The 20,330-nt window shown below is 39.3% G+C and overlaps 2 protein-coding genes across 3 annotated transcripts in view; both read left to right on the top strand.

Moving 5' to 3' along the window:
• The window catches only part of smarcd3a (SWI/SNF related BAF chromatin remodeling complex subunit D3a), a 37,115-nt gene extending 24,175 nt beyond the window's left edge, over positions 1-12,940 (top strand). For both annotated transcript variants that reach the window (XM_072688189.1, XM_072688188.1), the window contains exons 6-13: positions 1,220-1,315; positions 4,748-4,849; positions 6,644-6,805; positions 7,508-7,605; positions 7,729-7,864; positions 8,027-8,149; positions 8,873-8,974; positions 9,979-12,940. In XM_072688189.1, coding sequence (XP_072544290.1) covers positions 1,220-1,315; positions 4,748-4,849; positions 6,644-6,805; positions 7,508-7,605; positions 7,729-7,864; positions 8,027-8,149; positions 8,873-8,974; positions 9,979-10,032 — 873 coding nt within the window. In that variant the 3' untranslated portion in view covers positions 10,033-12,940. The remainder of the gene's footprint in view (positions 1-1,219; positions 1,316-4,747; positions 4,850-6,643; positions 6,806-7,507; positions 7,606-7,728; positions 7,865-8,026; positions 8,150-8,872; positions 8,975-9,978) is intronic.
• Positions 12,941-15,132: 2,192 nt separating this feature from the next.
• Positions 15,133-20,297, top strand: abcf2a (ATP-binding cassette, sub-family F (GCN20), member 2a). Its single transcript, XM_072686927.1, has 15 exons — positions 15,133-15,214; positions 16,146-16,324; positions 16,461-16,673; positions 16,776-16,958; positions 17,142-17,313; positions 17,505-17,600; positions 17,882-17,984; positions 18,093-18,188; positions 18,274-18,393; positions 18,514-18,603; positions 18,752-18,862; positions 18,947-19,009; positions 19,162-19,290; positions 19,470-19,673; positions 19,785-20,297. Exons 2-15 carry the CDS (start codon positions 16,183-16,185, stop codon positions 19,890-19,892), a joined length of 1,830 nt encoding a protein of 609 aa, XP_072543028.1. The 5' UTR covers positions 15,133-15,214; positions 16,146-16,182; the 3' UTR covers positions 19,893-20,297.
• The last annotated feature ends 33 nt before the right edge of the window (positions 20,298-20,330 follow it).

The raw sequence follows: 20,330 nt of genomic DNA, 5'->3' as shown, positions 1-20,330 counted from the left end.
CGCCTTTGACCCTGTTGTTCACTGGTTGTCCACCTTTGGAGCACTTTTAGACAACTACATACAGTAATACCCCACATGACCTGCCATTTTGGAGATGCTCTGACCTACTTGTCATTACAGTTTGGCCCTCGTCAAGTCCCTCAGATCCTTGCGCTTGTAGATTTTTCTACTTCCAACACATACACTTCAAAAACTGACCTTAAGTATATAAATAAATAAGGAAATATACCCACATCCGATATGGACAAAAGTATTGGGACACCTGCTTATTCATTGTTTCCTCTGAAATCAATGACATTGAAAAAGAGTTTATCCTGCTTTTGTTGGAGTAACTGTCTGTCCTGACTGTCCTCGAAAGGCTGGAGGCGGGAGAGGATTAAATTGCAGTTCAATTCAGTTACAAGAGTGTTAGTGAGGTCAGGATGTTGGATGATCACCACCCCACCTCATCTTTAGCCCCGCAACCAAAAAGTGTGGATGGAGCACAATCATTCCAAAGCAGTTCCATTGCTCCACAGATCCATGCTGGGTGCTTCATAGCCCTCTAGCCACACCTGGCATTAGACATAGTGCCAATAGGTTCATGTTTATCTGCTTTGGAGAGTCCTATTCTGATCTAAAACTAAAAGGTTCTTCAACATATGAACGAAAGTCATCCTGTGCAGTACAAAAACTGATGTTAGTGTCACAGTCCTCCACAGCCAGACAGAAGCTGTGTCCCAATTCAGAGGCTGCATCCTTCGAAGGGAGCAATATACAATGGTGGTCTGTTCTACGGTAGATTTCCTGTTTGCATCACTTTACACATACCTTTTCTTCACAAGATTACTTGACAGCTCATTGGCACGCAGTAAATCTCAGAATATGTTGGCTGGTAAGGAATCAACCTGTAGGCCCTTCATTGCCATGGAACAGAAGAATGCATTTCTTGGAAATATATGAAGCAGCCTTCGAAATGGGACAGCCTAGTCGCGCCACTATGACGCAATGAAATGCAACCTCCAAACAATGCAGCCCCTGAATTGGGACACAGCTAAAGATATATAACAAGTATAAAAAGGTTATTTATTATAATCATAACAAACAACCTTTTTTTTAGATCTGCAGTCGTGGGTAAAGTTCTACTGATACATGACCATTGTACTTTGCTGCGTCACATGCATGATGAACTGTTGATTAACACAGAAATTAATTTCATGTATCTCTCTCTGTGCTGCAGCCTGGAAAGCAAAAGAGGAAATTCTCGTCTTTCTTCAAGAGCTTGGTTATTGAGCTGGATAAGGACCTGTATGGCCCTGATAACCACTTAGTGGAGGTGAGGAACCATCCATTGCTTATACATCCCAGCACTTTAAAAATACCTGAGAGTGATGGCTTTTATTTACCTTTAATAGTGCATGTTTTTTTTCTAGGAATAATCAGGTATTTCAGAAATCTCACAATCAATAGAATGGTAGATAAGGCTCTGAGCATGCTGCCCATTCTGGATTGATTTTCCTCTAAGTGCAGTCTAATGTTAATGAAGGGCTTGCTTATTTCTCTTTGTAGTTCCAAATATTAAGGTACAATGAAAATATATAGAGTTCATATAATATCACTATAAAAAGCTGTGTGTATGTGTGTGTGGAAGCAATGTTAAAGCCAGTGCTTAATAATATAAGAAAAGTTCACTTCATACAAGAAACATCCTCCTGGTTTCCATAGCAATGTCTTACATAAAACATTTCCTGTGACACTTTGGAGCGATGGTGCTTGCAGCAAGGATCAAGCTTAGAGCAGCATTCTTGAAAAAAGTATTGTGAGGCACAAACTTACAAAACCCCCTTTTAAAATGGACTGAACTTGAAAGTTCCGACTGGTTTGCTGTATTTCAGTGGAGGGGCCATTGTGCACAGGTGCTATTAAGGCAGACTCAGGCATTTACATTACACAAGGGAATGTTCCCAGCTGCTTCACTCGCTTAATATTTATGTAATTTGCTGGAAGCCTTCGGCTCTTGTGAGTGTGCTCCTACGGAGGTGGTCCTCATCTCTGGAGAAGTCACCCCTTCTTTTAGCATTGCCGTGCTTTCAGGCGGTTCCTTTTGCCTCCTGCTATCTGTCCTGCCGTGCTGTGGATAGAAGGTTTTTTGGCGCATTCATTCCGCAGGCACTTTAAACTGTCCTTGGTGCCTGCACATTTTCATTAAGCCACATACCACATAGAGACACGTAATAAAAGAGTGATTTACCTGTGTAGAGAGGCCTTGAGAGCCAATCCATCCAGTGTCCAGCGACGCTAATTGAGTTGAGCTGTGAGTCACTGCCATTATGAATTTCCTTTCAAATGACAAGAGGGGACCACTGGACGACATGCCTTAGTTTTAGAATAACAAACAATGTTGAGCTCATCAGGTCTGTTAGAATTGGATTGTTTGAGCCTGGGACATGTAGTAACTTATCTTAAAGGCAAGGCAGGTTACTTGATTTCTTTACACAATTTCTTTTTTCTTCACACACAGTGGCAATTGTGCTTTACAGAAATACAGAAAATTACAAGGACATAAAAAATAATAAAAGCATTAAAAAGCATTTAAGAAAAAAACTAATAGTTACCACTGTCCCACTGGATAGCAGCTGTAACTGAACAAAATTTACTTCAAAGTAAGACCAGCCTCTAAGCTGTTAATCAATCCATGGGCTATCCATGCTTGCAAAATTGTAAAACCTTCAGGAGTAGATAAAGCTTTCGATAACATTTTTATATACTCAAGTAATGTCCAGCACTCATTTGTGAGAGAGCAACAGAGGTACAGCTTTCACCCAACAAAAGTTTTTGTCAGTTACAGATTTAACGGCAGTCCCAGCACCCTGAGTGTGACAGATAATCAGGAGTTACCGCATTGAATAACAGTCATTCCCAGAACCCTAGATGTAGGAGATTATCAGAAGATACGTTGAATAGCAGCTGTAAGTTTACCTTTACACTCACTGCCTTAAATCTTGGTTTGAGGTAATCAATCCTTGGGACAGCCATACTAGCAAACTTTTTAAAACATCCAAGGAGTTGATAAAGCTTAGGATAATGTTTATTTGTGAAATGAATAAATAAAAGAATTAATTATTTTTAAGAAAAAAGATCAAGGAATTAAACCCCAATCAACAAAATGTGTCATTTGAACAGGGAACTGTGTACACCTGCACTTTTTAGAACAGATTTTTGCTTTTTAGCCCTATGAACCCTGTCTAATGTATTGTTGATGCTTTGTTCCCTGTAAGTCATTTAAATCAGCCCCTGAGTAGTGTTTACACATGTAAACACATGCACATAGAGGATATGCATCATATGTAACAATATATTGGCTTTTGATTTGCTTTGTCACTAGCTAAAACTGTGCTTAGGGTTATGTTGTGGAAAATCTTATGAGCTCAATTTTGCAATGATGTTCAAGTATTACGATAGATAATTGTTGTTCTTTTTTATTTAAATTATTTTTCATTTTTCAAGACCTCACCTGATTTAAATAGCAAACAAACATATAAATGTAATATATGACACCCCACCCTAGCACAAAGAAGAAAATCTAGTCAGAATGTAAATACAATAGATACACAGCAGCCTAAACAGACAAATAACAAAGGGTGACTTCAAATATATAGGACGAGATATTACAAAATGTAGAATTTGTAATATATTGCATAATTCATACGATTTTCAAGAAGGATGCTTAAGTCAGCTGAACTGCTGTATTGTGCCTACTTAAAGAGACCAATGTCTTTTTTTATATTAATATAAATTGTGCTTAATTTGGCCTATTTTTAGTATGTTTAGAAGCGTGTGTGAGCACTTGTATTGGGGATTTCTCTTCTTTAGACTCAACTGCACCCTCTGCTGGCCACCCTGTTTCTTTATTCTGATAGAAAACCGTTTTTCAATGTTTTTCAGCAGTTACAACTAGTTGGGAAGTTGGGAACAACCTACCCTTTGTGTAGACAATTTTCATAAATGTTTTAATTGTTTTCCACAAAGCCATATTCAGTCTTTAAATATATGACTAAAGTGCCAGTTGTAGATTGAGGGGTAGGAATTTGTTATACTGTGAATTTTTAGTTTTGTGAGTATTTTAATGTACCTACTGTTAGGTTTATCAGTGGGCAATGAAAATATTTATCTTGAAAAATATTAGTAGTTGTCATTGGTGGACAGTAACAAAGGTTATGTACTTCGTTGTCACACAAAAACTCAAAAAGGACAACAAAAAGTTATATGGTGTTGTGGCCAAGGTGCCCAGTGATAATGATAGAGAAGCTATTCTCTCTATCTAACTAAATTAGAATACACATGAAGAAATGGATAGTTGTGGAGACAGATCACTGGTTGAAATATCAGTGGAAGTTGTCATAACGCTCAACATGGCATCTATTTATGGATAGTCCCAGCTTTCTGTCCTTCCAACAGCAGTTGCTTGATCTGAGTCTTGTCTAAATGTTCTGTGGTGAGCCAGTGGTTGTCCTGCTAACTGAGCTAAGGCTAAGTTGAGTGAAACACAGTCATAAAAGAACTAAGGGGTTATAATTGATTTGTTCTACAAACATTTGGCTTTGATAGATAAAATGTTTCATATAAAAGATAAAAGCAAGAGCAGCATTGAAAAGTCATGTTATTAAAGGAGCAATGTCAATTAAAATATAATTCATAGCCATGTTTTCTCTGCGCTTAAGGGTTATTGTGTGTAGTAAAGTTCTGTGTGCTCTCTTTGTGCTGATAGTGGCACCGCACTGCCACAACCCAGGAGACAGATGGCTTCCAGGTGAAGAGGCCGGGAGATGTGAATGTGCGGTGCACTCTGCTCCTCATGCTGGATTACCAGGTATGAACAGCATTGTTTGCGTATTATTGCAATAAAGAGTGTTGCTGCTCTCGGCTTAGACTCTGTCTCCTCTGGATTTGACTCTGTATTTGAAGTTAAATAGAAAAAAAAGTTAAATGATGGACGTCGTCTGAGTGTTTTGTTTGATGGCACCTTTTGGGACCTGGAGGACACCAAAGTCTGCATGCTAATTGGCTTTGTCACTTGGAAGTCTTTCTTCATGCATGAGCAGTAGTTAACAGTGTCTGATGAGCCATCGTAAGTTTCAGTTGCTGGCCGTTGTGAAATGTTCACACCGAATCTGAATGCAAGTCCTGCCAGCCTCTGAACTCTGAATGCATTACAATTGAGTACAGTCTTTATTTTGTTTTGCATTACATTCAATAAAACACACACAGACACACACAACATACAGTTGTACACCACACTTAAATTCACATAAACTCTTGACTTTCCACTTTCAACACTTTACAGGTCTACCCTGACATTGTACATTGTATATATGTACTTACATATGCACTTATCTGCATAACTCACACTCTTTATTGAGTAGCAGTACAGATGTAGGAATAAAGGAATTCTTCAACATGTTAAGTCTTGATTTTAACAGTCTAAAAATCTATTTACCACGCAGCACACGTGATGAATTGAGCAAAACCCTGCGCACTAGTCTTTCTTTTTAGACTGACCAACATTCCTCCTTGAATTAATTTATAAAGTCAAGCTTTTAATTTCAACCAGAGACCACCACTGAATGTTGATGCACAGTTTTACACCACACATTATTCTGTTGTAAAACAAGAATAACTTCTTTAAAAATTACCCTGCAAATAAAGTAAATGTGCCACTGTGTCTTACTGCAGATGAAATCAGGATACACAGGAGCGTACACATAAGTGTTTGGGTGGATTTTGTATATTTACAGTACCAATATATAATTTGCATAATTTACAAGAATTTACTCAACAGAAACTCTGTTAAAGCAGATTTCTTGAGAAACATATAAATTAAATGAAAATATATAGTGTAAAAGTGATTTAAAGTGTAAAATATTATTTAAAGTGACGTGTCTAATCCAACAGAGGTCCTGGTAACTGGCGCTAGTGGTCTCACAATTAGTGAAATGGAGATTACCTGAGTGCAGTCAATGTGTCTCAAGTGATGGGAGTATAAAAACACCTGTCTGGAAGGTATTCTTGGCCACAAATACAACATGAAGACTGTGAAAAAGTTTTTAAAGAGTACAAGTCATGGGATGGATACAAAAAAAAAACAATCCATGTCACAGAACATCCCCTGGAGTTCAGTTAAATCCATCCTTAAGAAATGGAAGGAAAGTGGCACATGTGTAAATCTGCCTAGAACAGGCCGTCCTCACAAACTGACTTACCGCAAGGGAGGCACATATGACTACTTCATTTGTTTATTGTTAGTAAGTCCAGTGGAATTGCAGATTATACACAGTTCTATTCTGTTATCAACTGACTTCACATGAGCCTGATTTAGTGACATTCAGACAATTAATCAATTAACTCTTCATCCCTGCAAATTCCAGTAGATTTCTTAGTGACAGATGGTGGGCAAGAAGAGAATTTTTAGAAATGCGCTTAGTCCTGGTTACTCACAAGACTTTCGAGCCTGACAATGACTTTGCAGATGTTACAAACAGACTAAGGAAAAAACATGACTACAAGCACAATCATTTGAAATATATAATACATGTGGCTTAATGTTAAACCAGTCTGTAAAATGTCTGTGCAGTGTAGTTGATTAATTCTTTTTAACCCTTTACAGCCCCCTCAGTTTAAGCTGGACCCCAGACTTGCTCGTCTACTGGGCATTCACACACAGACCCGCTCCTGCATCATCCAGGCGCTGTGGCAGTATGTTAAGACCAACAAGCTGCAGGACTCCCATGAAAAGGAGTACATCAACTGCGACAAGTATTTCCAGCAGGTATTTAAATCTTTAGTATTTTGTCCTTCAAATATTTTGGTGTTCTGAATAGAGATGTCAGACATGGGAGAGAAAAATGTAGTAGTTTGCACCACCAGCCTGTATAACTACAAAATTAACTGGTGTTTACTGGTCAACATATTGGTCTAATTTGATTCTGAAAACACTGAAAGCAAACACAGCAAATAAAAATTTTTATATAAGCATAAAATGGAACAAAGTTCCACACAGAAACCTTAAACTTGGCATCATGAGCTTGAGCTGATTGACATCTGACTGTGGCGAGGGCAAATGACACACATGCTAGACAACCCATCTGCTTCTTTCAAATCAAGGGGAAGGGAGGGTTTTTTTTTTTGAGAGGGTTAGGTTTTGAATGGTTAAATATAGCCAGAGTGGAACAAACTGAAACACTCCTCCTAAAGCACATGTGTTTTTTTGTATTATTATTCTATACATTTTATACTTGTCAGCCCTACTTACAATATGACCTATGCTAGAGTGTGTTCATTGTTTGTATTTTAACCGCTTTATACACTGGTGGTGGGAATTAAACTGTCCCCAGTCTTTTCTCCTTTTTTGTCCTTTCTTAAATACAAAAAAACAGTCCTTAAATAATAGTCCAAATGAGAGTATGGTTTTATTAGCATAAACCCTATCCCTATCAAATGCTCAGCTAATATGGACTTGCTCTCTTTCCAGATCTTTGACTGTCCGCGTCTGAAGTTTTGTGAGATTCCTCAGCGGCTCACCAACCTGCTGCTTCCACCTGACCCGATTGTAATCAATCATGTCATCAGGTACTGAATGGTTTTGCCTCCAGTGCGAGTGTCTTTTTGGAAAGTAGCCCTTTTTTTAAAAAATGTATAGGGACATCTTGGGAATTCATTTTAAGTTAAGGACACTGTGTTTTCCTCTGACAGTGTGGACCCCAATGATCACAAGAAAACAGCCTGTTACGACATAGATGTTGAAGTGGACGATCCTCTAAAGACCCAAATGAGTGGCTTTCTGCTCTCGACCGCTAACCAGCAGGAGATAGCATCACTAGACAACAAGGTTGGATACTCGCAACAACCATCAGTTGCTTACTCTAATAAACTTTGTTCATGTAAAATGTAACTCTTTGGCCTTCTAGACAGCATCTTGTTGTTGTGCACTAATTGTATGGAAGATTTTTTCATTCATTGCACTTCTGCATGCATCACTATGGTTCCTCAGATTCACGAGACCATTGAGTCCATCAACCAACTAAAGATCCAGAGAGATTTCATGCTCAGCTTCTCCAGAGATCCCAAGGGCTACATCCAGGACTGGATCTGTTCACAGAACCGGGACCTTAAGGTGAGATTACTGTACACAAGAGTGTTAATCTTCATGTATCTAACCAGCGGTAGGGCCAAAGCAAGTATTTGTATTATGAAATGCAACCAAAGAGCGGCATGTAAAGCCGTGGACCACCCTAATAGTTTAGCATAACATTAATCATTCTAAGTAGTTACTTTTCGTTGCTGAAAAGATTTCAATTTATGTTGTTAACATTTTTATTAATAGCATTTCAATGTTGAAGTAAATATAATCAATTTCAGTTAATAACAATGTTAGTAATTTGGGTTCAAAGTATTGTAATGTTGATAATGGTTTATTTTCAGACTATTTGCCATGACTTTAGTTTTTCAGACTAGATTCCATCAGATCAGCAACTCAAAAATATATTAGCACCTAAATATATTAGACAGAAAATAATTTTTTTGTGTATACAGAGGCTTATAAGTTATATACAAAATATGTGCAATTTAAATTAAGAATTTGTCTTTTCTTTAACTCTCAACTGGAGTTGACATGATGTAACTTAAATTTCGATACATTGACAAATTCATTTCAGATCCTATGCTACATCTTATCCTGAAGTTGAGCGTACTTTGTAATGAATGAAATGTCATACAGTCTAAAAGAAAGCAGGTCAGACAAAAACAATCAATTCAAAGTAAGAGTAAAAAAACTGATGAGGTGAAACTTTGTCAAATTTCTTTTCCGGAACTGCTTTGTCTTTGGTTACCTGTGCAGCTCATGACTGATGTGGTTGGGAACCCAGAAGAGGAGAGAAGAGCAGAGTTTTATAACCAGTCCTGGTCTCAGGAAGCTGTCAGTCGCTACTTTTACTGCAAGGTGAGAAAGAAAGTACATGCTGTTTTGGGACCATTGTTGATTTTCACTCAACTGTAAGAAAAAGCCTGTAAAAACTGAATGCAGTATTTCCAATACACTAAACAAATATCTGAAATAGCAGAGATCCGGTACAGAACTTAGCATTTTGTATCAGTCTTAGAATATGTCTGTAAAATGATATTGGTTCTGGAGCTAATTTGAAGTCTTACACTGCATGGACAAAATTATTGGGACACCATTTATTGTTTCTTCTGAAATTAGGTGTATTACAAGAGCTTATCCTGCTTTTGTTGAAGTAACTGTCTCTACTGTCGAGAGAAGGCTTTCTGCTAGATTTTGAAGCAGAAGATTTGATTGCATTCAGTGACCAGAGCTTTAATGAGGTCAGGATGTCGGATCAACCCACCAACCCACGTCATCCCCAATTCCCCAGCTCATCCTAAAAGAACTGGATAGAGCACCATCATTTCAGAAAACGCAATTCATGTGTATCTGCTCCAGAGAGTCGTATTCTATTGACAGTACCTTCCTACATGAACTCGACAAGCTGTGTGTGTTTGTGCATTTGCACACCTATGTCAGCAATGGGTGTAACTGTATGTAAGTTGTGCCTGCAAACATTTGGACCCAGGTTCTTACCGGAACATAATTTTAAAAGAAGATAAGAAAGATAAAAGCTAATGCTAGCCAAACATGTGATCCACTTCTTGGAGACGCTGGAGCAATTGGAGCTGTGGTTATCTGCGTGGCGGCCGGGGGGTGAGCCGGTTACATAAGTGGGTTCTAGCCGCGTGCTAAACTAAAAGCTAATCTTACCAGACCTTACTATAATCTACTAGCTAACTGCAAAATGTGTTGTATGAACATCGAGGGGACACAAGTGATTTAAACATTTTAAATATTGATTGCACTCTCATGGTAATATTGTTTTGGTATATCCAAGGCAACAAGCAGGCATGTTTACATTGATGAACTTTTAGTATGCTAAATTTCTTTTACTGCAGATCCAACAACGAAGACAAGAGCTTGAGCAGGCCTTGGCCATGCGCAACACTTAAAAAGTCCTTTCCTCCTTGGAGAAGATGATACCAGCCCTTTTATTTGCCAGCTTACATGGAGAATTTGATCCTAGTCAAAGTCTCTGTATCCTTGAACATGATGAACTTTATGAGCCAAAAAGGCCTATCTTGGTATTTATTGTACAGTTTGTATATGTTAAAATTCAGTGTGGAATTATTGGGGTTTGAATATCAGCTCCTGAGAACATTTCTTATGCCGCAGTTAGTGGGAGAAAAAGAGACACTACTCTTTTAAAATAAATGTGTGACCAAACATTTTAATGGCTGCACAAAGAATGTGTCGAATGTATTTTTTTTCTTGTCTTTTGAGTAAAAGGTTTATACCTACACTTTTGGCTAAGAATGATTTCCAGTATATTTTGAACCCTAGGATATTGTGGAAAGGGCTGTGTACTGCGAGAGGAAGACTGTGTTTGGTTCTTCTATAAATGTGAATATGTATTAACAGGTATGGGATGTGTTGCTTTTAGGTGGGCATCCACTGGCATTCTGCTTGTCTCTGTTTCTTATCTGTCCTGTGTCCGTGAAGCACTGTGTAACTTTTATTCGCTTGTCTCCTATAACTGAAACTGGATTTTGTTTGTGATTAGAATGCGGTTCATACCGGTGTTCACATTTAAGTATGCTGAAAATGTAATGCATTGATTTACTTGATTCAAACCTGCGGGAAAATTTCCTCAACCACAAGACTGCAAACTTTTTTATTTTTAAACTTTTTTTAATTTTTAAATAAATACAAGGATTAGTTAAAAGTTAAAATTGGTAACAAGATTCTTTAGTATACTCACACATTCAATTTACACTAGAGAAGGCTTACTGGCACTTTTTCTTTTCCCATACAAGTACTGATATAGTACTGATAGTATCTGCTAATACCAGTGCCATCTGATATTTTTTCTTTAAACTGCTAAGCTTTAAAATGAGTTGTTTTAACTAAAGCACTTCCCTTAAGACCAGCATCTAAAATCAGACACAAACTACTCAAGCACATTTTGTGTCTCAATCTGGACAATGACTGGACTGATGTTTTACAAAATATCCTCGACAGTATTTTATTTCTTACATTTGACTGCGTTTCCAGCATGAATCATTATGAGAATCTAAGTGGGATGACCAAAACTAGAAATAGCCCAGCTAACCTTACAGAAAAAAAACAACTTCTTACCTTCTGGAAATAACAAAAAGCACCCACTGTTAACACATGGGTAACAGAAATGACCAACATGCTACATTTAGAGAGAGTACAATTTTATTAATAATGTTTTAAAGGATCGTTTGAGCTTTTTATGTACATTTGGTTTGCTTTTGTTTCATATTTGGAGCATAGTTTGATGTGTATATATGGTAGGCTGTATCGTATATATGTAGCAGGTGGTTTATTGAAAGCAATCAGAACTGGAAATGTAGTGTGGTAATTACAGCACGTCTCATTTCTACATGAAGACAACAAGTACATTATGTGGCCAAAGTTTTTTGGACACCTGCTCATTCATTGTTTCTTCAACAAAGACGTTACCTCCCCCTCTGGTGCAGTAAAATGTCTCTATTCTCTGTAACAGCATTAGCGAGGTCCGGTACTAAAGTTCAGTTTAGTTACTGTAGTAATCAAAGTACTGAAGTACTAATTAGTTACGTCCCTCCAACGCATCCCCAAAGGTTTGGTAATGCCGGTGGGGTTTAACCCCTCTAGACAGTGCTTGGTGTTGGGCCAAGTGACCATAGATCAATGTGTAGCTTCTCCAGAGTGTCCTATTCTACTGACCAGTGCTTTTCTATGGGGATTGTACAAGCCATCAGCAATGGGAATGAGCCGTGTCCTCAAACGTTTGGAAATGTAATGTATGTTACATTAGCATCATTTTAGACTTATGTTTATGTGCAAATTATGTATTTGAATCATGTTAATTCAGTCACTTCATTACGTTCTCAGCACACACTCATGAATGAACCTGGTTCAGGTTTGGATTCACTTGTTCAGTGTTTTCTGGTATTGTTCTTTGAGCTCATGCAGACAGGAAAGGCCGGAGAACAGCTCTAGAGGGGAACACTTTGTTCTTCTGTTCTGTCTATTTGTTTTCATTTCTTCATGACCTGGGTGTTTAAACATTTTAATATTAAAGCCATTTCATCAGTGGTATAAAAACTGCCAGTAAAACTAAATGTGGTCGAAATGTCTGCTTGTTGCGGTGCATGTTGCATGAGGACATACAGGCTGTTTTTTAGGAAACATGTTTAGCATGAAACCATCGACATTGTTGCCTTAAAAAGCTCACCGGGGACGCACATGAAAAAAAAAAAGCGTTTACCAAAGGTTTGTGTGTGGGTCAGTTAAGGTTTTTTTTTGTGTCATTATTGTGTATTTTATTGGGCAGGCGGGGGTTGACAGGTTACAGCAGTTGACCAGCAGTTCATATGCATATGTGCTTAATGCTTGATGGCCTTGTGGGGAATTGGTAATGGCCCTATTTACCTATTCAGCAGATCTGTCATGAATACATAATGGTTATTAATGTGGTCTAAAAAGGCTAAGTTGGGGGCTTGACACTGATTCTGAGTCTGGGAAGGAAAATGCCTTGTATGAATGTCAGAAATTATGATTCGCACTCTAGGACACACTGTCCTGTACCTTTTAAGAATTCAACATGCTTTCCGATTCTTCTGCTCTTTGTTTATAGTTAATGAAAGTTCAGTGTGGCCTCATGTCTCACACATTTGTTTGTAAATGAATGAATGCATTCACCTCATCAGCAAACCATGGAATAGTTTAATTAACCTTTAATCTTACTATATGCACCTTGTGGAAACAAATTCATGTATGTGGTTGCTGCACTCTGTCCTGACATTTGTACTTTTCTGAATAATTAAAAAAAAAAACTTTTATTTGAAGTTTCTGCTTTTTAATCCACTGATGTGTTTTTACTTTATACAGTTAAAGAAATAGTTGGAGTTAAAAAATATATCAACAGGTAGTTTTGGGAGATGCTTGGCTAATGTGGCTAATCCGATTTTCAATCTGTCTCTTAACCTACTTAAAACACATCCAGATCCAAACAAATTGATATGGTTTAGAACGTGGTGTGACACAGAGCTGATGGGTGGAGCAGCCGGTTTGAATAACAAAAGCCACTTTCACCTCAGCACACTGCGTGGTCTTTCTGTGCATTGCAGTGAATTCCAGTTCAAAAGTGGAATAGTACTATAAAACATGATGTTAATGTAGTTCAGATTAGCTTAGAGATTTTATTACACTGGCTTTTAAAGCAAAGAAGTCATGCCCTGTTCTTATCTATTCGGTTGTGCAAAATGAAGATCTGCATGCATTTTGAGTGGGATTTATGTAGGTGAGACTGGTGACATTGTAAGTCCAGTATTTGTTAACAATGTTAGCCAGGTTTAGATACCAAACATGTCTTGGCTGAATAATCTGAATGTCTCATCTCATGTCTGACTGAACCTGGAGTCTGTGATCAATGTTAATGTTAATTTTTTAACTGTTCCTTTAAGAGTATGTCTATTGGTCTGCATAAATTGGTAGGTTTATATTGTATAGATTATTAATATAGAGCCCTCTATAAAAGGTTTTCCACCAATGTGAAACAATTTGGCATCAAACGTGTTAATTTTAGTTCCACAGTATATGGAACCATTGCCTTTTAGTCTAGCTAACAGATCCTTATATGTACCAGTTTCCAACAGATGATGTCCCACAGCAGAAACTGTGACAGTTTTGGTTTCTGTGCAATAAAACATTTTTGGTTAGAAATTTAACCTAGTCCTGGACAACATTGTCCTTTCAACAAAGACTCTATGAAGACGAAAGAGTAATGCAGGACTAGGCTTGATCCCTGTCCAGGAAGCCAACCCCTTTAAAGCATTGCTCCTAGTCTTTATCCTTCAGTTTTCTACTTAAAGGTTAACATTTAAGTGTGGTTTTGGAACCACTACACTCAAGAATTGGGGCCCAGGCCCAGATTAAGACTACATGTTTCAAACAGTGAATTTGACAAGACTTTGATTAGTCAGTGATGCATCAGGTATTGTGTTTCCCTTATTATGAGGTATTTATCATAAGGAGTCACGCTTTCCTCACATAGGGCTTGATTGGATTAAATCTCTTAACTGTTTTCATAGCCAACAACATGTAGCTGCAACATTAACATCACAATTTGGCTCTTGACGAAGTGTCTTGGATTCTTTTGCTTGCCCATTTCCTTTTTTTCCTTTTAACACCTTGATCACCTTCAAAAACTGACTTTCTTTTGCCGGCCATATGTAATTTTACGCCTCATCATCAAAGCATTTTTTTATACTGTTAAAATCGGTGCAGTGGAAAGAGAGCAAAATGGAAGAAGAACAGAATCAAGCTTAAAAACACACACACACACACACTAAACCAGAACTGACTGAAGAAACAGCCATCAGGAAAAAATCTTCTTTGGAAAACATGAAGAATTGTGGCATTACATTAGAGGCCTCATTTACTGGTATTGTCCTAAGAATTTTCATACATTTGTTTTTGAGAAAAGTCCTAACAAGAAGTCTACGTCAGATTCATGATGTTTTTAAAGCGGTAAATTGTTCACACCTCTGCTCTTATAAGTGTAGTTTTATTGTGAGAATACATTGCTGGATGTAAAAAAAAAAAAATGCGTAAGGGATTTGTACGAAGAAATTTCTTCTTAAGAATAAGGCCCTAATTTTGTTAATTGGACATTAATTATAGTAATTTAATATTGTAACTAATCATTTTAGAGTCTTAACTCTTATCGCCTAAGGAAAGTCTGAGGCTGTTGTGACATTAAGAAAACATTAATGTAATATTTTTCATAACAATAAATGTTCTGTTTTTTTCCTGATAAAAAAAGTAAATTAGCAAAAAATAAAATGATTAATGATATTAAAAATGAAGGTGATATTAATATCAGTAAAATAAATATCTAAATATAGATCGTTTATTCCTCGTAATCGAAACGCTGATCGGAACATGACGCAACAGCCCATTCTAGTACCGACTCCACCAATCCGGAGGCGGAGCGTCATTCTCCTCAAAACCTCATTGGCTGGCGGGCCGGTATTGAGGGCACGCGCCGCGTTTCTGCCGCGCTGTGCTTCATGAGACGGCTTGTGTTCCGTTAGTGCAGGGAGGAGAAGAGAAGAGAAGGTAAGGAAGATATGTAATAAAATTGGAGAAACTGAGATTTTTAGGAAACCCAGACACTCGATCGCGCTTTCTGAACACTTTTAGCTTCACCTCGACGCTGTGTGGAGAACGGGCTCGTGTAGGTTGGAGCGATCGCGGTAAGGCCGGGTTTTGCCGGTAGTGTGAGGAGGACACAATGCGGCCACACGCAGTCGAGTCGGGTCGTTTTACCGTTTTTCTGAGGTTTTCTGCTGTTTGACCGATGTTCCTCCAGACGTAGAGTCTGTATTAACACTACATCCTCGAATTTGATACTGGATTAGAAGCGGTGGTCGTGTTTTAATGGTTATTATGTTAAGCTAGCCGGTTAGCATTAGCACGGTAAGAGTAGCTAGCTAGCATCGTGGCTCGAGACGCTCGATGAATGAGCTTCACTGCTAGCTAGCATCGTTAGCCGCGTACTTCGTCTAACTACAGCGTTTTTTCTGATTAACCCAACCTATTCGCTGTCGATATCGATTCCTTAAGAACTTATTCGCTGCCTGTTGAGGTGTCGGGGTGAGGCGAGGGGTTAGTTGGATGGCTTTTTCCAGCGACAAGTGAAGAAGGCAACGCGACGAGTCACTGCGTCAGACGAGCCACAGGAACATGCTCCGTGTGAAGCCTCAGACATTTTAAACTAGACAGGCCGACACGGGACTCCCTATGTTTCCCCGGGTCTCTCTCTCTGTCTTTATTTCGCTTCCTGTAGCTTTGTTTTTTCTAAATCTCCGTTCAGACATAGTTAGCTACACACACTGCTTTCTAATTCTCCCTGTCTCGTTTTTGTCTCCTCTACTGAAAGGTGAACCTTTTAAATGCATGCCTGGTTCTACACTCTTCTTATAGCTTCTTCCTGAGCTCTCATTATTAAGTGTGTAATCTCTGCCTGCCTCCTTCTTGGTGTCTTTAGGGCTTTTTTTTTCCTGTACCTGGGATCTACAGTTACCATGCCGTCCGATTTAGCCAAGAAGAAAGCAGCGAAGAAGAAAGAAGCAGCCAAGGCTCGCCAGCGGCCCAAGAAGGCTGAAGGAGTTAACGGCGAGGGGGGGAAACCTGAGAGCCAGGAGAATGGTGCGGCTGAGGTCAATGGTGAGTCAAACATGTGAAAAGAGGTTATGTTACTTTGTCTTACTGAAGGTGAAAGTTGTGAACATAACAGGCTTTTTAATGTAAAAAAAAAAAAGGACAAAAAAAAGCTTGATATTAATGTCTATGTGCTCTGTAGGAGTTGCCAGCCTGACTAAGGAGCTGGATGAGTTTGAGTTGAAGAAGACGGAGGCACGTGCCGTGACTGGGGTGCTGGCTTCTCACCCCAACAGCACAGATGTGCACATCAGCAGTTTGTCGCTGACCTTCCATGGACAGGAGCTGCTCAGCGATACCTGCCTGGAGCTCAACTCGGGTCGTCGCTATGGCCTTATCGGGCTTAACGGAACAGGTACACTTTAAAGATTTGTGATTGCTTAAGGCAACATTCGCGCTTGCACTGTACATCTGTGAGCGTGGACCATTTTGGTGACGTGATCCTCATGTCTTTCAGGTAAATCCATGTTGCTCTCGGCCATTGGCTACAGAGAGGTGCCCATTCCAGAACACATCGACATTTACCACCTGACTCGTGAGATGCCTCCCAGTGAGAAGACTGCACTGCAGTGCGTCATGGAGGTCGATGATGAGAGGATCAAGCTGGAGAAAGAAGTTGAGAGGCTCGCTCATGAAGACTGTGAGTTTTGCTTAGTTAATCTTCGTGGCACTGTGGGCCACGTTTTCATAGGTTTATCTATTGGTAATGGCATTGTTTCCTAGGCAAGGTCTATTAAGGACCTCCATCTGAAGAATCACAGGTCCTTGTTTGTTCTATGAGACTGTTCTTATGCCACCTTTCTGTCTCCTGCCTTCTTCTTAGCCGAGTGTGAGAAGCTAATGGACCTGTATGAGCGGTTAGAGGAACTTGATGCCGCCAAAGCCGAGATGCGAGCATCTCGTATCCTTCATGGCCTGGGGTTCACTGCTGCCATGCAACAGAAAAAGCTCAAAGACTTCAGTGGTGGCTGGAGGATGCGTGTTGCGCTTGCCAGGTAAACACTGGCATCTCTGCCGTCGATCACCCAGATGTCACGCTGGTTCTTTTCTATGCTCCTGAACGGTTATGTAAGAGTAAGCTGGGTAAAAATAGCAAGCTTTCTACAAATATCAGTGTTCCTAACTTTTTTTTTGTTTGTTTTGTTTAATTATTATTGTTTATTGAGCAGTTTGTGTTCAATTTCAGAGCCCTGTTCCTGAAGCCTTTTATGCTGCTCTTGGATGAGCCCACAAACCACTTGGACCTTGATGCCTGTGTGTGGCTGGAGGAAGAGCTGAAGCAGTATGTTTTTGTTCAGTTGCTTTAGTTGAATTGGTTCAGTCATGGATTGAAACCCGCGTTTGATTTCTGAGGGGATTGTTGCCAGTGATATGATGTAAACAAAAGGCCGAATTGTAGCTTTGCCATCAAGCAGTTTGTTTCTCAGTATGGCTGAGGCTTTGACAAAAAACTAGACCGAAGCGTTTAACTGATCTTCTGGCACATTCCAGTGAAAACTGATCTAAATGTAAACTGTACTGTTATGTTTTGGTTCCTAACTGAATCTTGTTTTTGTCCTGTAGATTCAAACGAATTCTGGTCTTGATATCCCATTCTCAAGACTTTCTTAATGGTGTTTGTACTAACATCATCCACCTGCATCAGCGCAAGCTGAAATACTACACGGTAAGAATAGCTTTTCTTCAAGCTACTTGGATTCTGTAGTTTGGTACAATAAATTCTTTTTGCTCATCTCTAAAGGCTAACTGTAACTGATGTTCTGTCTCTGTGAAGGGTAACTATGACCAGTATGTAAAGACTAGAGAAGAATTGGAGGAGAACCAGATGAAACGCTTTAATTGGGAGCAGGACCAGATTGCTCATATGAAGGTAATATTGTACTTCCAACTGTTTATTTGAACATTTTTGCTTATTTTGTGTACACAAGCCCATTCAACTTTTTGTATTCCTTCAGAACTACATAGCACGATTTGGGCACGGCTCAGCCAAACTGGCCCGTCAGGCACAGAGCAAAGAAAAAACCCTGCAGAAGATGGTTGCATCAGGTCTGACTGAACGTGTAGTGAATGACAAGGTGAGCAAAAGGACAGGTTTTTTTTGTTTATTTCAGTGCAAAAAAACAAACTTTCATGTTGGTGGCTACAGAAATGAACAAAACACTAAATGCAAGTCTACGTTTGTTTTTTCCTTCCAGACTCTGTCATTTTATTTTCCTCCCTGTGGGAAGATACCCCCTCCTGTCATCATGGTTCAAAATGTCAGCTTCAGATATTCGGATGATACGGTAGGGATGCTGACCCAGCCATGCTCCAACTAGCTACTGAAAAGCACTTCCTGTGGCCATGATCCCATTCTTTTGACTTTTGCATTTGTGTAATGGCGCCCTCTTTAGGACAAGTGTACACATCCTGTTTTGCACATCTGTTTTGCAGCCGATCATTTATAAAAGCCTGGAATTTGGAATTGACTTGGATACCAGGGTGGCCCTTGTGGGGCCCAACGGGGCTGGCAAATCAACACTACTGAAGCTGCTCACTGGGGAGGTGTGTGTTTGATGGAGCACTTGAACATGATTGCATGTTTGTGTCCTTTTGCTATTATGTTTATGGCTTTTCTTTTCATTTTAGCTCCTGCCTACTGATGGCATGATCAGGAAGCACTCCCATGTCAAGATTGGCAGATACCACCAGGTACTGAACTACTGTTTGAGTCTCTTGTGTAACTTTTTGGTATAGCTTAACTTCAGTCAGGCCGAAAATTACCCTGAATTGATCAGTCTGATTATCCTTGCCTGAGGGAGTCTTTATCTGTAATGTTTTTTCTTCTTCTTTCTGTCGTGCAGCATCTGACAGAACAGCTGGAGTTGGATCTATCTCCTTTGGAGTACATGATGAAGTGCTACCCAGAGATAAAGGAGAAGGAGGAGATGAGGAAGATTATTGGCCGCTATGGACTCACTGGCAAACAGCAGGTGAGGGGTGTTTTTTGGGGGTGGGTAGATTGACTGACTGCATTTGCAAGTTTAAATTAACTGTGACTCCTAGAATACTTGAAAGAAACAGTCTATTTTATCTGGCTAAAGTAAAGCATTGGCAAAAAGGTTTTCCACACTGGGGAGTCTAATCAGTTCACATGTGTTTCTGATCCCAGGTGAGTCCTATTAGGAACCTCTCGGATGGTCAGAAGTGCCGTGTTTGCTTTGCCTGGCTGGCCTGGCAGAACCCCCACATGCTCTTCCTGGACGAGCCGACCAATCACTTGGATATTGAGACGATCGATGCCCTTGCTGACGCCATCAATGAGTTTGAGGGGGGCATGATGCTGGTTAGCCACGACTTCAGGCTCATTCAGCAGGTGCTGTAATAAAACTAAATCATTTATTGTATATGTTGTGAGTTCTGTTCAGACTTTGCATTTCATGCCTTGTATTAAGAATAAAGTATAATCTTTGCTTCTTCCTAACAGGTTGCTCAGGAGATCTGGGTTTGTGAAAAACAAACCATCACCAAGTGGACCAAGGACATCTTGGCCTACAAAGAACATCTGAAATCCAAAATCGACAAAAATGCATGATTTCATAAGAACTGCATCTTCCACAAGGCAATTTTCAACAATCCGCATCTCCACCCTCACTCCCCTCGACAAGGCTTGCATGCTGATGATACTGCTGTTGAAGCGCTATCTATCGCCAAGTCCTCTACAGTTTTATTTTATTGTTGGTTTACCCCTTTCCATCCACTCTGTGTTCTCATTGGAGTGAAAAATTCAAAACTTGAAAAAAGTCAAGGCAGTTGTGCACTTAAACATTTTCAACAGGACCTTCATCGTTCATCTGCGCAGGTCAAAGGATGGCATATTATAGACCAAGTTATTTACATGGGCTCTTACAGAGCTTTTTTTTTTCTAATTTAATGCTGTATCTGCAATAATGGAGTTGTCTGAAAAATGCTAAATAAAATTACTTTTCCTATAACCACAGATGTGCTTGATTGCTATTCATGATTTATGTAT

The sequence above is a fragment of the Salminus brasiliensis genome, chromosome 9 (assembly GCF_030463535.1).
Source record: "Salminus brasiliensis chromosome 9, fSalBra1.hap2, whole genome shotgun sequence".
NCBI lineage: Eukaryota > Metazoa > Chordata > Actinopteri > Characiformes > Bryconidae > Salminus > Salminus brasiliensis.
This window is presented reverse-complemented; position numbering and strand designations above follow the sequence as displayed.